At 42.3% G+C, this 26,481-nt stretch overlaps 1 protein-coding gene across 2 annotated transcripts in view; it reads left to right on the top strand.

The window, feature by feature from the left end:
* LOC141054363 (diacylglycerol O-acyltransferase 2-like) overlaps positions 1-24,813 on the top strand; it is a 46,688-nt gene extending 21,875 nt beyond the window's left edge. For both annotated transcript variants that reach the window (XM_073551688.1, XM_073551689.1), the window contains exons 7-8: positions 12,947-13,149; positions 24,124-24,813. In XM_073551688.1, coding sequence (XP_073407789.1) covers positions 12,947-13,149; positions 24,124-24,278 — 358 coding nt within the window. In that variant the 3' untranslated portion in view covers positions 24,279-24,813. The remainder of the gene's footprint in view (positions 1-12,946; positions 13,150-24,123) is intronic.
* Positions 24,814-26,481: the final 1,668 nt, after the last annotated feature.

A 26,481-nucleotide genomic window follows, 5' to 3' on the forward strand; every position in this document is an offset into this window, starting at 1 on the left:
CCCTCTTTCCACTGCCCCCATACTGCTACCAGCCACTGGCCTTTCCACTGCCCCCATACTGCTGCCAGCCACTGGCCTTTCCACTGCCCCATACTGCTGCCAACCACTGCTCTTTCCACTGCCCCCATACTGCTGCCGGTCACTGGCCTTTCTACTGCCCCCATACTGCTGCCAGCCACTGGCCTTTCCACTGCCCCCATACTGCTGCAAGCCACTGGCCTTTCCACTGCCCCCATACTGCTGCCAGCCACTGGCCTTTCCACTGCCCCCATACTGCTGCCAACCACTGCTCTTTCCACTGCCCCCATACTGCTGCCGGCCACTGGCCTTTCTACTGCCCCCATACTGCTGCCAGCCACTGGCCTTTCCACTGCCCCCATACTGCTGCCAGACACTGGCCTTTCCACTGCCCCCATACTGCTGCCAGCCACTGGCCTTTCCACTGCCCCCATACTGCTGCCAGCCACTGGCCTTTCCACTGCCCCCATACTGCTGCCAGCCATTGCCCTTTCCACTGCCCCATACTGCTGCCAGCCACTGGCCTTTCCACTGCCCCCATACTGCTGCCAGCCACTGGCCTTTCCACTGCCCCATACTGCTGCCAGCCACTGGCCTTTCCACTGCCCCCATACTGCTGCCAGCCACTGGCCTTTCCACTGCCCCCATACTGCTGCCAGCCACTGGCCTTTCCACTGCCCCCATACTGCTGCCAGCCATTGCCCTTTCCACTGCCCCATACTGCTGCCAGCCACTGGCCTTTCCACTGCCCCCATACTGCTGCCAGCCACTGGCCTTTCCACTGCCCCATACTGCTGCCAGCCACTGGCCTTTCCACTGCCCCCATACTGCTGCCAGCCACTGGCCTTTCCACTGCCCCCATACTGCTGCCAGCCATTGCCCTTTCCACTGCCCCATACTGCTGCCAGCCACTGGCCTTTCCACTGCCCCATACTGCTGCCAGCCACTGGCCTTTCCACTGCCCCATACTGCTGCCAGCCACTGGCCTTTCCACTGCCCCCATACTGCTGCCAGCCACTGCCCTTTCCACTGCCCCCATTCTGCTGCCTGCCACTGCTCTTTGTACTGCCCCCCATACTGCTGCCAGCCACTGCCCCCATACTGCTGCCAGCCACTGGCCTTTCCACTGCCCCCATACTGCTGCCAGCCACTGCCCTTTCCACTGCCCCCATTCTGCTGCCAGCCACTGCTCTTTGTACTGCCTCCATACTGCTGCCAGCCACTGCCCCCATACTGCTGCCAGCCACTGGCCTTTCCACTGCCCCCATACTGCTGCCAGCCACTGGCCTTTCCACTGCCCCCATACTGCTGCCAGCCACTGGCCTTTCCACTGCCCCCATACTGCTGCCAGCCACAGCCCCCATACTGCTGCCATCTATATTTCAAATGTGCTATTTACGCCTGGCCTTTTTTTTGCTTCTTTTTTTTTCAGGATTTTGGCCACAGGAGAGAGCTACACATCACTGCACCTCCAATTTAGGGTTGGTAAAACCACCATCTCTAGAATTGTGAGGTGCACATGTAACGTGATCTGGCAGAAGTTGCAGCCCATGGTGATGCCTTCCCCAAACAAGGAGACTTGGCTGCAGGTCGCAGCAGGCTTTCAGTCTGTGGCCAATTTCCCAAACTGCATAGGTGCTGTCGATGGCAAATGTGAGAGTGCTGAAGCCACCACGATCAGGATCACGCTTCTTTAATTATAAGAAGTATTTTCCGGTGGTCCTGATGGCGGTGGCTGATGCACATTGCAAATTTGTTGCCATTGACGCTGGTGCCTATGGTAGTACTGGGGATTCTCGGGTGTTGTGAACATCACATGTTGGACTGCAAATTCTTCGAGATGGCGGAACGCTCCCAGCCCCAAGACCTTTTCCGGGTTCCACACATCCAGTGCCCTTTGTGATGGTATCGGATGAGGCGTTTCCCTTAAAGACCAACCTGCTGCGCCCATACCCACGAAGGGCACTGGATGACCGGCGGAGGGTTTTTAATTATTCGCTGAGTCGTGCACGCAGATATGTGGAATGCACCTTCGGGATCCTGTGTAGTCAGTGGCGGATCTTTCACACTGCCATCCAGTTGGATACGCAGACCGCTGACAGTCATAGAGGCATGCTGTGTACTCCACAACTACGCTCGAGAATATGCCACCGACCTAGATGAGGAGTCACAGCTGTCTGACTTAAAGGCTGTTTCAAATTTGGGTCAAGGAAGGGCATCCAACTCGGGTGTGCGAGAAACCTTCACTGACTACTTCATGAGTCCTGAAGGTGCCGTGCACTGGCAATACTCCTGTGCCGGTGTTGAGCAGCCAGGACAGCAGAGAAGATCTGAAGACTAACTACAAGCAAGCAAGGTCCATTGTTCTGTAATAAATGTGAAAATACAAAAAAAATTAATAAAAATGAACTTTGTTTGCAAAATAAAATCTGTTCTCCATTATTATTATTCAGTAATAGCGGTTGTTGGTCTGGGCAGTTATTGGGGGATGTGGGAAGACATTGTGCATAGTGTGGTTAATTTTTGAAATGCCAGCAGCTCCGGTTTGCACTGCGGCACTGGAACTTTAACTTATCAGTTGTGATACCACTGTGTCAGGTAGGATTACAATAAGGCCGGGGTCACACTTGCGTGTGCAATGCGAGAAACTCCTGCATCAATGCTGCTGCCACTCGGGACCGGAGTGTGCAGCCTCATGTATTTCTATGCAGCCGCACACTCCCATCTGAGTGTTGACGGCAGTGCCGCGCATTGATGAGAGAGACTTGCGCAAGTTCCTCGTAATGCACACGCCAGTGTGACCCCGGCCTAAGGTTATGTTCACAAGCATTTTTTGGTGTGTTTTTGATACCAAAAATTTTTTGAAGGAATTTAAAATACTGAAATTTTTTTTTAATAAACATTAAATAATTAATGTTTTGAAAAAACAAAACAAATATTTTTGAAATAACAAAAAGCACCCTGTCAACAGGACAGAGTGGGGGGGACATACAGATTGTTTTGTGGTGATACTAGAACATTTCTCACAAAGTCTGGTAATCAGGATCCTATCCATAGGTTGGATCCATGTTTGGGGATGACATAGTAGAGGTGGGTGAAGTATTATGGCCTGCGGTATGTGTTGATGGAGGTCGGCCAAAACCAGACGGTTCGCCAGCGTCATGCCTGTATGCTGGCGCCTGCCCAAAACGCTGCCATGCAGCTGGTGCTGGTTGAGGCCCACTTTGGGAAATAAAAATATTAAGAATCCCCGTCATTATAGCTGATGACGGGGGAATTGGGGATGGGACGGCAACAGTCATTAAGAGTAAATTGACTGCTGACATCAACGTATTCTGCCGGTCACGTGTCATGGATCTGAGGCGGCCGGCTAAAAATGAGCCAAATTTGTCTAGTTCGTCTTGCCTCGACGAAGTGTCGAGCATACTGAGGGTTCGACTAGTGAGGTTTTTTAACACACTACTCGAGGTCTCAGTACTGTTGACCTTTTTGTGGGCCGCCCTTCTCGATGGCACGGGATGGGCAGAAGCCGCGCCCATCCTAGTAGGCCTTGACATGCCACCAGCAGAGCTACAGGCAGCGCCCGAGGCAGGAGCAGCAAAACAGGACTCTGCCTCGACCTCAAGCACAGATGCGTAAGTTCCCGCAGCAGAATATGATGGTGTTGTAGATAACATATCTGTCGGGGGCAAGGATGATTGGCAGTCCTCAGGAACATCTGGTGAGGACGTATGATCCTCCACCTCCTCTCCCAGACCCTGCTCAGGGCTAGTTGGATGGGCCGGAGGAGTTTCGGCCCTGATGTTGCCGTCAGTTCTGTAGAAGAAAGAAAAAAACATGTTAATTACAGACTACTGTAAAATGTTACATAAATTGTAAATAACATTTACCTCCGCAAGTTCCTGCTAGTTAAAATAAACTGGAGTTGGTCTGAGTACTGGACCCTACCCCGCGGAGGTGAGCTTCCACTTGGAGGTCTTAGCGACTTCATGAAGCGATCTGTTACTGATCTCCATCGGTTCTTTACATCTTCCACTGAAATGAAACAATAAAAAAAAATGTTTTTGAAAATTCAATCATTAAAAAAACTGGACAAGTTCAATGTATGCAGTACACACTAATCTTTTTTTGTCCAGCTGAAGACAGATGAGGCCACTGAGGAGAAAGTTCTTGGACAATAGCCGGCCATACATCCCGCTTGGAACCCTTCTATTCCTCACATGAGCGCTCCCATACGGCCGGATGGTTTTCAATCTACAATAAAGTTAAGGTTTTTTTTTTTTAAATTGTTGTGTAGTCAACAATATGAAGATTTTAACAATATCTACTTTTTCACACATCAATCAATATATATCCACACGGTAACACACTTTCAAAACCAGTATAGATATGTATGAATCCGTGTACACATGAGCACACACACAATCACCCCAACACGGCTCTGTCTACTCTCCGTTACGATGATGATTACCCTAACCCTAATCCTAACCCTAATATATATACACACACATACATTTATATAACCCATTTTCAACCCCTGCCCCCCCGCAAAAAAATTTGTTTTAAAATTATTTATTCTGCTCGGGCAAGAGGGGTTAAAAATGGGGAATATATATGTGCCCACTATGCGATTTTTAACTGTTTCTGCGATTTTAAACGCGCAATTTTGCTGCGGAAACGCTTAAAAAAAGCATCACATACACCATCTATGAAAATCGCATACACTTGTGCTAATGCTGCGGTATCGCTAAGTGGTAAAAATCGCAGCATGTTCCTTAATTTGCGGAATCGCATGTGATTCCGCCTACATAGACATGTATTGAAATGCTTGAAAACCGCAAATGTAACAAACACTTGCAACTTTTCAAGCGTCTCAAAACGCACACTACAGGAAGTGACATCGGCCCATCCCATAATGCCATCCCATGAGCATCCCATAATCCAGGAAGACAAGAAAAAATCCCATAATTCCTGTCTTCCTGGATCATGGCTGCTGACATGGGATGGTACTGCAGGATGGATCTGGATATGGGCCTCCTCATAAGTGTGGTTAGTGTTGGTGTATATGTGGTGTGTGCGCGGCGTCTGTGTGCTGTCTGGCATAGGCCGATAGGACTACTACTCCCATTGGCCTATGTCTGCTCCCCCTTGACTAGCGCCAGCAGGCTCAGCACGATGGGAGCAGTATTTCCCATTGAGCTGTTTCTGCTTTTAAAAAAAAACAAACCTTTTTTTTCTGTCGCCCCGCCCCCCCCAGTCCGTCCATAAAATATCCCCCTATAGCAAAATAAATTTATATAATTTTTCATGGCCCGGCCCCCTTCTGTTAAATTTATTTTTTTCATAATTTTTTTTTTTTCAAACTTAAATAATGTGTCCAATAATTTTTTTTCCATTGGTGGCCAGTAGGGTTATCAGTGGAAAAAAATTATAATTACCTGTCCCCGACGTCGCCACCTAAAAAAAAAAAAAAAATAAATAAAAAACCCGTACTCACCTCTTCTACTAATTCCCCGAAGACCATGTTCCACCTAAATAAAATAATAAAAAAACAAACAACAAAAATACCTACCCCCCCCGCAGCATCCCATAAAAACGAGTGTCACACGAAGATCTAAAGTTTAGAGCGACCACCGACGCCGCTACAATGAACGGGGCCGTAAAGCGCCCCGGTTCTTTGTATACCGAGTTCACCCGAAGGCAGCTTGCGCTGCTCGGGTGAACACGGGCGGTGCAGTGTGCGCATGCGCGGACTCCAGGCTCACCTGAAGTGAACTCAGGAGCGTGGGAATTTTTCCCATGCCAATTAGTTCATCTCAGGTGAGCCAGGGCGCGCAGTGCAGGCAGCATGACATAGTGTGATGCAGCAGCAAAAAAGGCAAATGCAGTTCTAGGATGTATTAACAGAAGTATACAGTCTAGATCACGTGAAGTCATTATTTCCCTCTACTCCTCTTTGGTCAGACCTCATCTGGAATACTGTGTCCAGTTTTGGGCACCACATTTTAAAAAAGACATCAACAAACTGGAGCAAGTTCAGAAAAGAGCGACCAGAATGGTGACCGGTCTGCAAACCCTGTCTTATGAGGAAAGGTTGCAGGATTTGGGAATGTTTAGTTTGCAAAAGAGAAGACTGAGAGGAGACTTAATTGCTGTCTACAAATATCTAAAGGGCTGTCACATTGTAGAAGGATCAACTTTATTCTCATTTGCACAAGGAAAGACTAGAAGCAATGGGATGAAGCTGAATGGGAGGAGACACAGATTAGATATTAGAAAAAACTTTTTGACAGTTAGAGTGATCAATGAGTGGAACAGGCTGCCACGAGAAGTGGTGAGTTCTCCTTCAATGGAAGTCTTCAAACAGAGGCTGGACAGACATCTGACTGGGATGATTTAGCGAATCCTGCTTTGAGCAGGGGGTTGGACCAGATGGCCCAGGAGGTCCCTTCCAACTCTACGATTCTATGATTCTATGATCTTTTTTTTAAAAAATTTTTTTTGCAAAAATGTTGTATATTTATTTCATTAATTTTTTTTTAAATTAAAGTGTGTGGTCTTTGTTCCTCCCCCCCCCCCCCCAAAAAAAAAATAGCGAAATAAGATTTTTTAAAAAAAATAGCATATATATTCCCCATTTTTAACCCCCCCTGCCCGAATTTTTTTTTTTCAAAAATATATATTTATTCCCCATTTTTAAACCCCCCGCCCAGAAAAAATATTTAAAATATATATATATATTTTTTTTTTTTTCCCCCATTTGTAACCCCCCTGCCCGAAAAAAATATTAAAAAAAAAAAATATTCCCCATTTTTAACCCCCCCACTGCCCAAAAATTTTTTTAATATATATATATATATATTTTCCACATTTTTTACCCCTCTGCCCGAAAAAAATATTAAAATATATATACGGTATTCCCCATTTTTAACCCCCCACTGCCCGAAAAAAAGTAAAAAAATATATATATATTTTCCCCATTTTTTTACCCCCCTGCCCAAAAAAAATATTAATATATATATATATTCCCCATTTTTAACCCCCCTGCCCGAGCAGAAAAAATAATTTAAAAACAAATTTTTTTGGGGGGGGCTGGGGGTGAAAATGGGTTATATAAATGTGTGTGTGTGTGTGTGTGTGTGTATGTATATATATATACATATATATATATATATATATATTAAATTAGGGTGGGTTAGGGTTGGGATTAGGGTAAGGCTGGAGTCACACTAACCTGCGCAAAATACGGTCCGTATTTTACATGCGTAATATGAATGAATGGCCCCTAATCAGTGCTCCGTATGTCATCCGTAATCAAGGTGTGGTCGCGTATTTTGCGCATGTCAGCATCCGTATGTAATCCGTATGGCATCCGTATGGTGAGATTTTCTCGCAGGCTTGCAAAATGGACATATAATGGAGCCCTATGACAGGTTTAATAAAGAAAGAAAGAATAGATATAGACACATAGAATGCATATAGATAGATAGATAGAGATATATATATGTGTATTCTATGTGTATATATCTATTCTTTCTTTCTTTATTAAACCTGTCAGTGTGAGTTTACTGTATAGTGCACTGAATTGTCGGCTTTTATAAAAGACACCAGGTGCGTATTTCTCACAAGTCACATGTGTGGTCCGTGTGTAATCCGTATTTTTTGCGCACCCATAGTCTTGCATTGGAGTACTACGGGCGTAGTACGCTGACAATTGCAGCATGCTGCGAGTGGCACGGAGCCTAGAATACGGATGAGAAATATACGGCTGGTGCGAGGGACCCCATAGAGAATCATTGGTCCGTGTGTAATGCGTGCTTTTAGCGCCTCTCACTCCGCTGTATTCCTCGCCAGTGTGACCCCGGCCTTAGGGTAATCATCATCGTAACGGAGAGTAGACAGGGCCGTGTTGGGGTGATTGTGTGTGTGCTCATGTGTACACGGATTCATACATATCTATATTGGTTTTGAAAGTGTGTTACCGTGTGGATATATATTGATTGATGTGTGAAAAAGTAGATATTGTTAAAATCTTCATATTGTTGACTACACAACAATTTAAAAAAAAAAAAAAACCCTTAACTTTATTGTAGATTGAAAACCATCCGGCCGTATGGGAGCGCTCATGTGAGGAATAGAAGGGTCCAAGCGGGATGTATGGCCGGCTATTGTCCAAGAACTTTCTCCTCAGTGGCCTCATCTGTCTTCAGCTGGACAAAAAAAGATTAGTGTGTACTGCATACATTGAACTTGTCCAGTTTTTTTAATGATTGAATTTTCAAAAACCTTTTTTTTATTGTTTCATTTCAGTGGAAGATGTAAAGAACCGATGGAGATCAGTAACAGATCGCTTCATGAAGTCGCTAAGACCTCCAAGTGGAAGCTCACCTCCGCGGGGTAGGGTCCAGTACTCAGACCAACTCCAGTTTACTGTAACTAGCAGGAACTTGCGGAGGTAAATTTTACATATAATTTTTATTTACAATTTATGTAACATTTTACAGTAGTCTGTAATTAACATGGTTTTTTCTTTCTTCTACAGAACTGACGGCAACATCAGGGCCGAAACTCCTCCGGCCCATCCAACTAGCCCTGAGCAGGGTCTGGGAGAGGAGGTGGAGGATCATACGTCCTCACCAGATGTTCCTGAGGACTGCCCATCATCCTTGCCCCCGACAGATATATTATCTACAACACCATCATATTCTGCTGCGGGAACTTCTGCATCTGTGCTTGAGGTCGAGGCAGAGTCCTGTTTTGCTGCTCCTGCCTCGGGCGCTGCCTGTAGCTCTGCTGGTGGCATGTCAAGGCCTACTAGGATGGGCGCTGCTTCTGCCCATCCCGTGCCATCGAGAAGGGCGGCCCACAAAAAGGTCAACAGTACTGAGACTTCGAGTAGTGTGTTACAAAACCTCACTAGTCGAACCCTCAGTATGCTCGACACTTCGTCGAGGCAAGACGAACTAGACAAATTTGGCTCATTTTTAGCCGGCCGCCTCAGATCCATGACACGTGACCGGCAGAATACGTTGATGTCAGCAGTCAATTTACTCTTAATGACTGTTGACGTCCCATCCCCAATTCCCCCGTCATCAGCTGTAATGACGGGGATTCTTAATATTTTTAATTCCCAAAGTGGGCCTCCACCAGCACCAGCTGCATGGCAGCGTTCTGGGCAGGCGCCAGCATACAGGCATGACGCTGGGGAACCGTCTGGCTTTGGCCGACCTCCATCAACACATACCGCAGGCCATAATACTTCACCCACCTCTACTATCTCATCCCCAAACATGGATCCAACCTATGGATATGATCCTGATTACCAGTCTCCCCCCCCTACTCTGTCCTGTTGACAGGGTGCTTTTTGTTATTTCAGAAATTTTTGTTTTGTTTTTTCAAAACATTAATTATTTAAGGTTTATTAAAAAAAATTTTCAAAAGAAAATCTTTGTGTATTTTAGTTTCCTTCCAAAAAATTTTTGGTATCAAAAACACACCAAAAAATGCTTGTGAGCATACCCTTAGGCCGGGGTCACACTGGCATGTGCAATACAAGGAACTTGCGCAAGTCTCTCTCATCAATGCGCGGCACTGCCGTCAGCACTCAGATGGGAGTGTGCGGCTGCATAGAAATACATGAGGCTGCACACTCCGGTCCCGAGTGGCAGCAGCATTGATGCAGGAGTTTCTCGCATTGCACACGCAAGTGTGACCCCGGGCTTATTGTAATCCTACCTGACACAGTGGTATCACAACTGATAAGTTAAAGTTCCAGTGCCGCAGTGCAAACCGGAGCTGCTGGCATTTCAAAAATGAACCACACTATGCACAATGTCTTCCCACATCCCCCAATAACTGTCCAGACCAACAACCGCTATTACTGAATAATAATAATGGAGAACAGATTTTATTTTGCAAACAAAGTTAATTTTTATTAATTTTTTTAGTATTTTCACATTTATTAGAGAACCACGGACCTTGCTTGCTTGTAGTTAGTCTTCAGATCTTCTCTGCTGTCCTGGCTGCTCAACACCGGCACAGGAGTATTGCCAGTGCACGGTACCTTCAGGACTCATGAAGTAGTCAGTGAAGGTTTCTCGCACACCCGAGTTGGATGCCCTTCCTTGGCCCAAATTTGAAACAGCCTTTAAGTCAGACAGCTGTGACTCCTCATCTAGGTCGGTGGCATATTCTCGAGCGTAGTTGTGGAGTACACAGCATGCCTCTATGACTGTCAGCGGTCTGCGTATCCAACTGGATGGCAGTGTGAAAGATCCGCCACTGACTACACAGGATCCCGAAGGTGCATTCCACATATCTGCGTGCACGACTCAGCGAATAATTAAAAACCCTCCACCGGTCATCCAGTGCCCTTCGTGGGTATGGGCGCAGCAGGTTGGTCTTTAAGGGAAACGCCTCATCCGATACCATCACAAAGGGCACTGGATGTGTGGAACCCGGCAAAGGTCTTGGGGCTGGGAGCGTTCCGCCATCTCGAAGAATTTGCAGTCCAATCTGTGATGTTCACAACACCCGAGAATCCCCAGTACTGCCATAAGCACCAGCGTCAATGGCAACAAATTTGCAATGTGCATCAGCCACCGCCATCAGGACCACCGGAAAATACTTCTTATAATTAAAGAAGCGTGATCCTGATCGTGGTGGCTTCAGCACTCTCACGTTTGCCATCGACAGCACCTATGCAGTTTGGGAAATTGGCCACAGACTGAAAGCCTGCTGCGACCTGCAGCCAAGTGTCCTCGGCTGGGGAAGGCATCACCATGGGCTGCAACTTCTGCCAGATCACGTTACATGTGCACCTCACAATTCTAGAGATGGTGGTTTTACCAACCCTAAATTGGAGGTGCAGTGATGTGTAGCTCTCTCCTGTGGCCAAAAACATGAAAAAAAAAAGATAAGCAAAAAATGGGCCAGGCGTAAATAGCACATTTGAAATATAGATGACAGCAGTATGGGGGCAGTACAAAGGGCAGTGGCTGGCAGCCGTATGGGGGCAGTGGAAAGGCCAGTGGCTGGCAGCCGTATGGGGGCAGTGGAAAGGCCAGTGGCTGGCAGCCGTATGGGGGCAGTGGAAAGGCCAGTGGCTGGCAGCAGTATAGGGGCAGTACAAAGAGCAGTGGCTGGCAGCAGTATGGGGGCAGTGGAAAGAGAAGGGCTGGCAGCAGTATGGGGGCAGTACAAAGGGCAGTGGCTGGCAGCAGTATAGGGGCAGTACAAAGAGCAGTGGCTGGCAGCAGTATGGGGGCAGTGGAAAGAGCAGTGGCTGGCAGCAGTATGGGGGCAGTGGCTGGCAGCAGTATGGGGGCAGTGGAAAGAGCAGTGGCTGGCAGCAGTATGCGGGCAGTGGAAAGAGCAGTGGCTGGCAGCAGTATGGGGCAGTGGCAAGGGCAGTGGCTGGCAGCAGTATGGGGGCAGTGGAAAGGGCAGTGGCTGGCAGCAATATGGGGCAGTGGCAAGGGCAGTGGCTGGCAGCAGTATGGGGGCAGTGGCAAGGGCAGTGGCTGGCAGCAGTATGGGGCAGTGGCTGGCAGCAGTATGGGGGCAGTACAAAGGGCAGTGGCTGGCAGCAGTATAGGGGCAGTACAAAGAGCAGTGGCTGGCAGCAGTATGGGGGCAGTGGAAAGAGCAGTGGCTGGCAGCAGTATGGGGGCAGTGGCTGGCAGCAGTATGGGGGCAGTGGAAAGAGCAGTGGTTGGCAGCAGTATGGGGCAGTGGCAAGGGCAGTGGCTGGCAGCAGTATGGGGGCAGTGGAAAGGGCAGTGGCTGGCAGCAATATGGGGCAGTGGCAAGGGCAGTGGCTGGCAGCAGTATGGGGGCAGTGGCAAGGGCAGTGGCTGGCAGCAGTATGGGGGCAGTGGAAAGGGCAGTGGCTGGCAGCAGTATGGGGGCAGTGGCTGGCAGCAGTATGGGGGCAGTACAAAGAGCAGTGGCTGGCAGCAGTATGGGGGCAGTGGCTGGCAGCAGTATGGGGTCAGTGTGTCTTACAGTCTTTTGGGGGCCAAATGTGTTACCAAAACCCCCCCAAAAATATACTTACCGCACGGTGATGAGCAGCCTTTCCGCAGCAGAGATGGCTCGTCGCATGACCGTGTCCTCATAATCTAAAGCTGGAGAAAGAAGGCCGAGTAGCCGATCGAATGCTTCAATTGGGATCCTGCAGAATTCTATGAATTTTTCCGGATGACTGTGAAAAAAAAAAAATTACGATTAACCACACAGATGAAAATGTGACATAACAACAAAAAATAAACTTAAGTATCCATTAGGTTCACACGGCCACCAATAGACCGATTTTCCATTATATATCTTACCTCCGTATATCCTGGGAAAGGAGATGGAAGTGGCCCTGTGCCGCCCGCTCTTGAACTATCGGATGCACCCACATTCTTGTTCTCCTCCTCCTCCTACGAGAGAATATAGACTTTATAGTCAAAAATACATATATGTAATAAAAAATTACACATTTCAAAAAATTGCATGACATTCTGTTACCTGCTCGTCGTGGTGGAGCAGATTCAGTAACAAAGTCAGCAGCAAAATCCGCAGGTTTTCTTCGCTCAGACTCCACTGGTCCTGCACGTGAGGCATTTTGAAATCAGCCCGAAAACAAAATGGAGAAAAGGGGTTGGAAAAAGAAATGACCTCATATTGTTTTTATGTTTTTTTTTTTTTATAAATAACTTTATTTGGGGTCAAAAATCGCTTAAAAAACGTATGAAAAACCGCATTGAAAAACGCGTCAAAAACTGCGTTAAAAACCGCATGTGTTTTTCCTGGCAAGGGTATGTGTTTCTGCTCAGGAAAAAAAACGCATGAACAGCGCTACGTGGGCACATAGCCTTTATATAACTTTTCAGCACGACTGATGATCTCCCCTGGTGACCTGCGATGCCTCTTCTTCTTCCAGGGCGGACCTGGTTCCTGTCTATTCCTTCGGGGAGAACGATCTCTATGAACAAGTGCGCTTATCCCCAGGATCCTGGGGGTGGAAACTTCAGCTCCTATTCCAGAAACATGTGGGGTTTGCCCCCTGTCTTTTTAAAGGCACAGCAGTGTTTGGGGAGGCGAGCTGGGGTCTCAATCCGTTCCCGCGCCCCCTAACCACTGTGGGTGAGTATCAGCCAGTGATTAGAGGACATGACAGCAATAGAGATGAAGCCCCTGTCAGGAGCTGCCTGACATCAGCACCCTCCTAACACCCCCATTATGTCCTCCGCCTGTTAGATGGGAGAGACCACTCTGATCAGCACCAAAAAGATCATCTACTCTATGCCAGGATCTACCAGTGCCAAGAAAGGACCATCTGCAGCATGTCACAACGTGGGGGCGATAATCTGCACAATGTAATAGCTATAGAGAATGTTATGCCTGGGTGAGATGCTCTGCAGTGGGCTGCTGTACATTATGTCTGGATGAGATGCTCTGCAGTGGGCTGCTGTACATTATGTCTGGGTGCGATGCTCTGCAGTGGGCTGCTGCACATTATGTCTGGGTGAGATGCTCTGCAGTGGGCCGCTGTATATTATGTCTGGGTGAGATGCTCTGCAGTGGGCCGCTGTACATTATGTGTGGGTGTGATGCTCTGCAGTGGGCCGCTGTACATTGTGTCTGGATGAGATGCTCTGCAGTGGGATACTGTCCATTATGTCTGGGTGCGATGCTCTGCAGTGGGCTGCTGTACATTATGTCTGGATGAGATGCTCTGCAGTGGGCTGCTGTCCATTATGTCTGGGTGCGATGCTCTGCAGTGGGCTGCTGTACATTATGTCTGGGTGCGATGCTCTGCAGTGGGCTGCTGCACATTATGTCTGGGTGAGATGCTCTGCAGTGGGCCGCTGTACATTATGTCTTGGTGAGATGCTCTGCAGTGGGTCGCTGTACATTATGTCTGGGTGAGATGCTCTGCAGTGGGCTGCTGCACATTATGTCTGGGTGAGATGCTCTGCAGTGGGCTGCTGTACATTATGTCAGGGTGAGATGCTCTGCAGTGGGCTGCTGTACATTGTCTGGGTGAGATGCTCTGCAGTGGGCCGCTGTACATTATGTCTGGGTGAGATGCTCTGCAGTGGGCCGCTGCACATTATGTCTGGGTGAGATGCTCTGCAGTGGGCCGCTGTACATTATGTCTGGGTGAGATGCTCTGCAGTGGGCCGCTGTACATTATGTCTGGGTGAGATGCTCTGCAGTGGGCCGCTGTACATTATGTCTGGGTGAGATGCTCTGCAGTGGGCCGCTGCACATTATGTCTGGGTGAGATGCTCTGCAGTGGGCCGCTGCACATTATGTCTGGGTGAGATGCTCTGCAGTGGGCCGCTGCACATTATGTCTGGGTGAGATGCTCTGCAGTGGGCTGCTGCACATTATGTCTGAGAGAGATGCTCTGCTGTGGGCTGCTGTACATTATGTCTGAGTGAGATGCTCTGCTGTGGGCTGCTGTACATTATGTCTGGGTGAGATGCTCTGCAGTGGGCTGCTGTACATTATGTCTGGGTGAGATGCTCTGCAGTGGGCTGCTGTACATTATGTCTGAGTGAGATGCTCTGCAGTGGGCTGCTGTACATTATGTCTGGGTGAGATGCTCTGCAGTGGGCTGCTGTACATTATGTCTGGGTGAGATGCTCTGCAGTGGGCTGCTGTACATTATGTCTGGGTGAGATGCTCTGCAGTGGGCTGCTGTACATTATGTCTGGGTGAGATGCTCTGCAGTGGGCTGCTGTACATTATGTCTGGGAGAGATGCTCTGCAGTGGGCTGCTGTACATTATGTCTGGGTGAGATGCTCTGCAGTGGGCTGCTGTACATTATGTCTGGGAGAGATGCTCTGCAGTGGGCTGCTGTACATTATGTCTGGGTGAGATGCTCTGCAGTGGGCTGCTGTACATTATGTCTGGGTGAGATGCTCTGCAGTGGGCTGCTGTACATTATGTCTGGGTGAGATGCTCTGCAGTGGGCTGCTGTACATTATGTCTGGGTGAGATGCTCTGCAGTGGGCTGCTGTACATTATGTCTGGGAGAGATGCTCTGCAGTGGGCTGCTGTACATTATGTCTGGGTGAGATGCTCTGCAGTGGGCTGCTGTACATTATGTCTGGGTGAGATGCTCTGCAGTGGGCTGCTGTACATTATGTCTGGGTGAGATGCTCTGCAGTGGGCTGCTGTACATTATGTCTGGGTGAGATGCTCTGCAGTGGGCTGCTGTACATTATGTCTGGGTGAGATGCTCTGCAGTGGGCTGCTGTACATTATGTCTGGGAGAGATGCTCTGCAGTGGGCTGCTGTACATTATGTCTGGTTGCGATGCTCTGCAGGGGGTGTAATTCTAGGTTATGGTAACATTAGAAGCAGATTCTGTGTCATCTGGTTACACAGATACTGAGAACACAGAGATATATAGAGGACAGAGCCACAGAGAGCGGGGAGAGGGCACAACGAGAAGAGAGAGGGCACCGAACCCAGGAGGGTGGAGAGGGCGCAGCACAGCCTGGCACAGGAAGAAAAGGGGACAGAAAAGGGAAGAACACAAAGAGATCGACACAGAGGATGAGGCTCTGAGGAGAAGGAGGGGGAGCGAGAGACGGAGGAGAAAATCTGTTATAATGAGAGGGGGACAGATGGAATATACAGACACCGGAGAAAAGGGAGAGAACATGTTCATAATAATGAGGGTCCACAATGAATATGGAGTGGGAGTGATACCAATATAAGAGGTGGGGGGCAAGAGGAGCATGGGATAACCCGAAATGATCCGAAAGAGATACTAATGCTCTTAGTTTATCCAATTTACTGATAACCTTGAGCATGTGAAAAAATTAGTACTACTATAATACTGCCCCCTATGTACAAGAATATAACTACTATAATACTGCCCCCTATGTACAAGAATATAACTACTATAATACTGCCCCTATGTACAAGAATATAACTACTATAATACTGCCCCTATGTACAAGAATATAACTACTATAATACTGCCCCTATGTACAAGAATATAACTACTATAATACTGCCCCTATGTACAAGAATATAACTACTATAATACTGCCCCCTATGTACAAGAATATAACTACTATAATACTGCCCCTATGTACAAGAATATAACTACTATAATACGGCCCCCTATGTACAAGAATATAACTACTATAATACTGCCCCTATGTACAAGAATATAACTACTATAATACGGCCCCCTATGTACAAGAATATAACTACTATAATACTGCCCCCTATGTACAAGAATATAACTACTATAATACTGCCCCCTATGTACAAGAATATAACTACTATAATACTGCCCCTATGTACAAAAATATAACTACTATAATACTGCCCCCTATGTACAAGAATATAACTACTATAATACTGCCCCCTATGTACAAGAATATAACTACTATAATACTGTTGCAATGTACAAAACTATAACTACTATAATACTGCTTCTATGTATAAGAATATAACTACTATAATACTGCTCCTATGTACAAGAATATAACTACTATAATACTGCTCCCTATGTACAAGAATATAACTACTATAATACTGCCCCTATGTATAAGAATATAACTACTATAATACTACTCCTATGTACAAGAATATAACTACTATAACACTGCCCCTATGTACAAGACTATAACTACTATAATACTGCACCCTGTGTACAAGAATATAACTACTATAATACTGCCCCCATTGTACAAGAATATAACTACTATAATACTACCCCCTATATAAAAGAATATAACTACTATAATACTGCCCCCTATGTACAAGAATATAACTACTATAATACTGCCCCTATGTACAAGAATATAACTACTATACTACTGCCCCTATGTGCAAGAATATAACTACTATACTACTGCCCCTATGTACTAGAATATAACTACTATAATACTGCCCCTATGTACTAGAATATAACTACTTTAATACTGCTCCTATGTACTAGAATATAACTACTATAATACTGCCCCTATGTACAAGACTATAACTACTATAATACTGCCCCCTATGTACAAGAATATAACTACTATAATAATACAGTACTCCTATGTACAAGAATATAACTACTATAATACTGCCTCCTATGTACAAGAATATAACTACTATAATACTACCCCTATGTACAAGAATATAACTACTATAATACTACCCCTATGTACAAGAATATACCTACTATAATACTGCCTCCTATGAACAAAAATATAACTACTATAATACTGCCCCCTATGTACAAGGATATAACTACTATAATACTGCTCCTATGTACAAGAATATAACTACTATAATACTGCCCCTTTGTAGAAGAATATAACTACTATAATACTGCCCCTATGTACAAGAATATAACTACTATAATACTGCCCCTATGTACAAGAATATAACTACTATAATAATACAGTACTCCTATATACAAGAATATAACTACTATAATACTGCCCCCTATGTACAAGAATATAACTACTATAATACTACCCCTATGTACAAGAATATACCTACTATAATACTGCCTCCTATGAACAAAAATATAACTACTATAATACTGCCCCCTATGTACAAGGATATAACTACTATAATACTGCTCCTATGTACAAGAATATAACTACTATAATACTGCCCCTTTGTAGAAGAATATAACTACTATAATACTGCCCCTATGTACAAGAATATAACTACTATAATACTGCCCCTATGTACAAGAATATAACTACTATAATACTGCCCCTATGTACTAGAATATAACTACTATAATACTACTCCTATGTAGTAGAATATAGCTACTATAATACTGCCCCCTATGTACAAGAATATAACTACTATAATACTGCCCCCTATGTACAAGAATATAACTACTATAATACTGCCCTTATGTACAAGAATATAACTACTATAATACTGCTCCTATGTAGTAAAATATAACTACTATAATACTGCTCCTATGTAGTAGAATATAGCTACTATAATACTGTTCCTATGTACAAGACTATAACTACTATAACACTGCCCCCTATGTACAAGAATATAACTACTATAATACTACAGTACTCCTATGTACAAGAATATAACTACTATATTACTGCCCCTATGTACAAGAAAATAACTACTATAATACTGCCTCCTACGTACAAGAATATAACTACTATAATACTGCCTCCTATGTACAAGAATATAACTACTATAATACTGCCCCCTATGTACAAGAATATAATTACTATAATACTGCCCCCTATGTACAAGAATATAACTACTATAATACTACCCCTATGTACAAGAATATACCTACTATAATACTGCCTCCTATGAACAAAAATATAACTACTATAATACTGCCCCCTATGTACACGGATATAACTACTATAATACTGCTCCTATGTACAAGAATATAACTACTATAATACTGCCCCTATGTACAAGAATATAACTACTATAATACTGCCCCCTTTGTAGAAGAATATAACTACTTTAATACTGCCCCTATGAGCAAGAATATAACTACTATAATACTGCCCCTATGTACAAGAATATAACTACTATTATACTGCCCCCTATGTACAAGAATATATCTACTATAATACTACCCCTATGTGCAAAAATATAACTACTATAATACTGCCCCCTTTGTAGAAGAATATAACCTATAATACTGCCCCTATGTACAAGAATATAACTACTATAATACTGCCCCTATGTACAAGAATATAACTACTATAATACTGCCCCCTATGTACAAGAATATAGCTAATATAATACTGTCCCTATGTACAAGACTAAAACTACTATAACACTGCTCCCTATGTACAAGAATATAACTACTATAATACTACCCCTATGTACAAAAATATAACTACTATAATACTGCCCCTTTATACAAGAATATAACTGCTATAATACTGCCCCTATATACAAGAATATAACTACTATAATACTGCCCCCTATGTGCAAGAATATAACTACTATAATACTGCCCCCTATGTACAAGAATATAACTACTATAATACTGCTCCAATGTACAAGAATATAACTACTATAATACTGCCCCCTATGTACAAGAATATAACTACTATAATACTGCCCCTATGTACAGGAATATAACTACTATAATACTGCTCCTGTGTACAAGAATATAACTACTATAATACTGCTCCGATGTACAAGAATATAACTACTATAATACTGCCCCTATGTACAGGAATATAACTACTATAATACTGCTCCTGTGTACAAGAATATAACTACTATAATACTGCCCCTATGTACAAGAATATAACTACTATAATACTGCCCCTATGTACAGGAATATAACTACTATAATACTGCTCCTGTGTACAAGAATATAACTACTATAATACTGCTCCGATGTACAAGAATATAACTACTATAATTCTCCCCCCTATGTACAAGAATATAACTGCTATAATACTACCCCTATGTACAAGAATATAACTACTATAATACTGCCCCCTATGTACAGGAATATAACTACTATAATACTGCCCCCTATGTACAGGAATATAACTACTGTATTACTGCCCCCTATGTACAAGAATATAACTACTATAATACTGCCCCCTATGTACAGGAATATAACTACTGTAATACTGCTCCTATGTACAAGAATATAACTACTATAATACTGCCCCCTATGTACAAGACTATAATTACTATAATACTGCTCCCTATGTACAAGAATATAACTACTATAATACTGCCCCCTATGTACAGGAATATAACTACCGTAATATTGCTCCTATGTACAAGAATATAACTACTATATTACTGCCCCTATGTACAAGACTATAATTACTATAATACTGCTCCCTATGTACAAGAATATAACTACTATAATACTGCTCCTATGTACAAGAATATAACTATTATAATACTGCCCCTATGTACAAGAATATAACTACTATAATACTGCCTCCTACGTAGAAGAATATAACTACTATAATACTGCCTCCTATGTACAAGAATATAACTACTATAATACTGCCCCCTATGTACAAGAATATAATTACTATAATACTGCCCCCTATGTACAAGAATATAATTACTATAATACTGCCCCCTATGTACAAGAATATAACTACTATAATACTACCCCTATGTACAAGAATATACCTACTATAATACTGCCTCCTATGAACAAAAATATAACTACTATAATATTGCCCCCTATGTACACGGATATAACTACTATAATACTGCTCCTATGTACAAGAATATAACTACTATAATACTGCCCCTATGTACAAGAATATAACTACTATAATACTGCCCCATTTGTAGAAGAATATAACTACTTTAATACTGCCCCTATGAGCAAGAATATAACTACTATAATACTGCCCCTATGTACAAGAATATAACTACTATTATACTGCCCCCTATGTACAAGAATATATCTACTATAATACTACCCCTATGTGCAAGAATATAACTACTATAATACTGCCCCCTTTGTAGAAGAATATAACCTATAATACTGCCCCTATGTACAAGAATATAACTACTATAATACTGCCCCTATGTACAAGAATATAACTACTATAATACTGCCCCTATGTACAAGAATATAACTACTATAATACTGCCCCCTATGTACAAGAATATAGCTAATATAATACTGTCCCTATGTACAAGAATATAACTACTATAATACTACCCCTATGTACAAAAATATAACTACTATAATACTGCCCCTTTATACAAGAATATAACTGCTATAATACTGCCCCTATATACAAGAATATAACTACTATAATACTGCCCCCTATGTGCAAGAATATAACTACTATAATACTGCCCCCTATGTACAAGAATATAACTACTATAATACTGCCCCCTATGTACAAGAATATAACTACTATAATACTGCCCCTATGTACAGGAATATAACTACTATAATACTGCTCCTGTGTACAAGAATATAACTACTATAATACTGCTCCGATGTACAAGAATATAACTACTATAATACTGCCCCTATGTACAGGAATATAACTACTATAATACTGCTCCTGTGTACAAGAATATAACTACTATAATACTGCCCCTATGTACAAGAATATAACTACTATAGTACTGCCCCTATGTACAGGAATATAACTACTATAATACTGCTCCTGTGTACAAGAATATAACTACTATAATACTGCTCCGATGTACAAGAATATAACTACTATAATTCTGCCCCCTATGTACAAGAATATAACTGCTATAATACTACCCCTATGTACAAGAATATAACTACTATAATACTGCCCCCTATGTACAGGAATATAACTACTATAATACTGCCCCCTATGTACAGGAATATAACTACTATAATACTGCCCCTATGTACAGGAATATAACTACTATAATACTGCTCCTGTGTACAAGAATATAACTACTATAATACTGCTCCGATGTACAAGAATATAACTACTATAATACTGCCCCTATGTACAGGAATATAACTACTATAATACTGCTCCTGTGTACAAGAATATAACTACTATAATACTGCCCCTATGTACAAGAATATAACTACTATAATACTGCCCCTATGTACAGGAATATAACTACTATAATACTGCTCCTGTGTACAAGAATATAACTACTATAATACTGCTCCGATGTACAAGAATATAACTACTATAATTCTGCCCCCTATGTACAAGAATATAACTGCTATAATACTACCCCTATGTACAAGAATATAACTACTATAATACTGCCCCCTATGTACAGGAATATAACTACTATAATACTGCCCCCTATGTACAGGAATATAACTACTGTATTACTGCCCCCTATGTACAAGAATATAACTACTATAATACTTCCCCCTATGTACAGGAATATAACTACTGTAATACTGCTCCTATGTACAAGAATATAACTACTATAATACTGCCCCCTATGTACAAGACTATAATTACTATAATACTGCTCCCTATGTACAAGAATATAACTACTATAATACTGCCCCCTATGTACAGGAATATAACTACTGTAATACTGCTCCTATGTACAAGAATATAACTACTATATTACTGCCCCTATGTACAAGACTATAATTACTATAATACTGCTCCCTATGTACAAGAATATAACTACTATAATACTGCTCCTATGTACAAGAATATAACTATTATAATACTGCCCCTATGTACAAGAATATAACTACTATAATACTGCCTCCTACGTACAAGAATATAACTACTATAATACTGCCTCCTATGTACAAGAATATAACTACTATAATACTGCCCCCTATGTACAAGAATATAATTACTATAATACTACCCCCTATGTACAAGAATATAACTACTATAATACTACCCCTATGTACAAGAATATACCTACTATAATACTGCCTCCTATGAACAAAAATATAACTACTATAATACTGCCCCCTATGTACACGGATATAACTACTATAATACTGCTCCTATGTACAAGAATATAACTACTATAATACTGCCCCTTTATACAAGAATATAACTGCTATAATACTGCCCCTATATACAAGAATATAACTACTATAATACTGCCCCTTATGTGCAAGAATATAACTACTATAATACTGCCCCCTATGTACAAGAATATAACTACTATAATACTGCTCCAATGTACAAGAATATAACTACTATAATACTGCCCCCTATGTACAAGAATATAACTACTATAATACTGCCCCTATGTACAGGAATATAACTACTATAATACTGCTCCTGTGTACAAGAATATAACTACTATAATACTGCTCCGATGTACAAGAATATAACTACTATAATACTGCCCCTATGTACAGGAATATAACTACTATAATACTGCTCCTGTGTACAAGAATATAACTACTATAAAACTGCCCCTATGTACAAGAATATAACTACTATAATACTGCCCCTATGTACAAGAATATAACTACTATAGTACTGCCCCTATGTACAGGAATATAACTACTATAATACTGCTCCTGTGTACAAGAATATAACTACTATAATACTGCTCCGATGTACAAGAATATAACTACTATAATTCTGCCCCCTATGTACAAGAATATAACTGCTATAATACTACCCCTATGTACAAGAATATAACTACTATAATACTGCCCCCTATGTACAGGAATATAACTACTATAATACTGCCCCCTATGTACAGGAATATAACTACTGTATTACTGCCCCCTATGTACAAGAATATAACTACTATAATACTGCCCCCTATGTACAGGAATATAACTACTGTAATACTGCTCCTATGTACAAGAATATAACTACTATAATTCTGCCCCCTATGTACAAGAATATAACTGCTATAATACTACCCCTATGTACAAGAATATAACTACTATAATACTGCCCCCTATGTACAGGAATATAACTACTATAATACTGCTCCGATGTACAAGAATATAACTACTATAATACTGCTCCGATGTACAAGAATATAACTACTATAATTCTGCCCCCTATGTACAAGAATATAACTGCTATAATACTACCCCTATGTACAAGAATATAACTACTATAATACTGCCCCCTATGTACAGGAATATAACTACTATAATACTGCCCCCTATGTACAGGAATATAACTACTGTATTACTGCCCCCTATGTACAAGAATATAACTACTATAATACTGCCCCCTATGTACAGGAATATAACTACTGTAATACTGCTCCTATGTACAAGAATATAACTACTATAATTCTGCCCCCTATGTACAAGAATATAACTGCTATAATACTACCCCTATGTACAAGAATATAACTACTATAATACTGCCCCCTATGTACAGGAATATAACTACTGTATTACTGCCCCCTATGTACAAGAATATAACTACTATAATACTGCCCCCTATGTACAGGAATATAACTACTGTAATACTGCTCCTATGTACAAGAATATAACTACTATAATACTGCCCCTATGTACAAGAATATAACTACTATAATACTACAGTACTCCTATGTACAAGAATATAACTACTATAATACTGCCCCCTATGTACAAGAATATAACTACTATAATACTGCCCCTTATACTGTGTAATATGGGGGCATATTTTGTTTGTCGATACTTTTCATTACAGTTGGAAAACCGATCCGAGTCCCGCACTGTCCGGTCCCGTCAGAGAGTGAAGTGGATCAGTATCACGCTCTGTACATAGAGGGACTGAAGGAACTCTTTCATGAGTATAAGGTCCCTTGCGGACTTTCTGAATCTGACAGTCTTAAAGTCATCTGACTTTTCAACTTTTTGGATTGGAAGAAAATAACGAAAAATCTTAAAATCGACTCGAAGTGTAGAGGCAGAGACCGGGAGGACGCCTTGTACCAGTACTGTAGCTTCAGAGCAGTAATCAAGCTTCTTCTAGGCTTTCTACCAAGCTGTGAGATTTTCCTGTATTTTTTTTGTAAGTGTAAACCCATAAAAACAAGTGAGTGATTGATTCCAAGACCGCTCCTAATCTTATCTAAAGACTTGTAAGAAATGAAGCCCGGGAACAAGTACCATGGTATGAGTGGTCCTGCCAGGAATATTTTAGGTCTGCACAGCACTCTTCCACCCTTCTCATGGACCCAGCATGTTCCGAAGGAATTAATCGCCATTCATTTTTTTAGAACTCTCTTATTTCAGGAATGACTTTAAAAAACCCCTCAAGTTGTCCAGTTGAGAGCTTCTTTCTTCCTAATTGTGTCTTTAATGTGGAGAATTCCTTTAAATTAGCATATTGCAAGTCTGGTTTTCCATTTGAAATGAATTAAAAATATTAAAAAGATGAGGAATATTTTTTTTTCATAGTCATATTCCTGTCTCACAAAAATTTGTAATTTTTGAATGTAGACAAGAACCATCTTTGTAAGTCTTTAAAGAAGATTTGTCATCAGGTCACAAGTGATTAGTTTTTTATCCTTTTTTTATTACCGGTGTTTCCCTGAGTAGTCTGTTTTTTGTTTTTTCTGAAACAACCATACGGTTCCAGAGATATGGGCATTTTTATTTGGTGCTACATTTTATGGTAAGGGGGTGTGGCTCACCCTGTTATCTGTAGGCGTGTCTTTAGGCCACGCCTCCTTATTATCCTTGTGAGCCACACCCCGGTTTAAAGATCACAAAAATTAGCCCTGAACAAAAAGTTCTATATTTCTGGAACCGTAAGGCGGATTTCGAAAAAATAAAAAGTGGATTACTCAGGGGAGCAGCGGAAATAATCTAAGAGTGAAAAGTAGGTACTTTTGAACTCATGACAGTCCCTTTAAATGATGTTTACAAACTAAAATTTTTTGTTATATCATGAGGGTCACTGTTTTCTTGTCTGATTTTAATAAAAAAAGTGTCTGATCACAGTTGGCCACCTTTTCTGGCATCAGCAAGGTGGTAGCTAGTCTTCTTTAACCAATACAATCCCACTTCTATGGATTGTCTATTTGTGGCTTAAAAATAGCCGTTCACTTTATGAAGTAGATTGATAGTTAAACATCCATCAAATTATCACATGGTGATTGTAGTTGTTATTGACCAATACCGTCATCCAATTCATCCGTACGTGTTCAATGGCAACTAATGATGGATCAACGATCTATGCGGGAACCTTCTTACGAAGGAAAAACCTTTAGTGGACAGAAATTTTAGTAAACACCAACTAGTCTCAACACAATGATGTTGTCATTAGTTGGCCAAATTAATCGTTTGTTACTTTTACCCCATCGAAATATCCTTTTGGTTGAAATTGCTTTTCAGCAATTTTAGACTTTGAGGCAGTATCTGCCCAATTTTTATCATTGGTAGGACCTACCAATATGGTTGTAAGATATATGCAGAGGATGGTGGCTAAGGACTGAGTAGAAGTTCCTGAATGGAAGGCGGAATTGTCCTCGACTTTTGTTTGGCTTACTGGACCTACAATGTTATGTTAGCAGGGCATAAAAATTTGGCTTCAGTTCAGTGACTGAAGTTGAGGTCGGCATTGTTCTTCCCACACTTTAACTGGAACATGCTGCTGTTTACGAACTGACATCTCTAGACACCAAGCACCAAAAACAGAGAGGAGGTAGTCAACTTTTTTTTTTAACTTGATTTCATGAAAGCATATCAGCTTCTTAGTCCTACGTCTACTTTGGGTTTTGTTGGCCAAGTCATCTTTGGTTTAATGGACCTTAAAGATGCTAACCCATTCTTTCCCCCATATATTAGTCTTCTTCTAAAACCGTAGCACAAAGGGTTACATTTTTAAGTCACATTAGATTGAAAAATCAAGAATAGGGTCGGTTTCACAGAAGATGGCAGAGAATTGACATTAAGAAGGTCAGTTTTGGTCTTTGGAGATTATTCTACCACAGTTTGCCATCAGCACACTTCAGCCAAGTCGGAAGTCAGAAACAAACATGATGAGTTAGAAAAAAGGATCACACTCAACTTTGAGCTGTCCACTGAAATATACCAAGTG

The sequence above is a fragment of the Dendrobates tinctorius genome, unplaced genomic scaffold, assembly GCF_039654945.1.
Source record: "Dendrobates tinctorius isolate UK_male_01 unplaced genomic scaffold, ASM3965494v1 ptg000178l, whole genome shotgun sequence".
Lineage (NCBI taxonomy): Eukaryota > Metazoa > Chordata > Amphibia > Anura > Dendrobatidae > Dendrobates > Dendrobates tinctorius.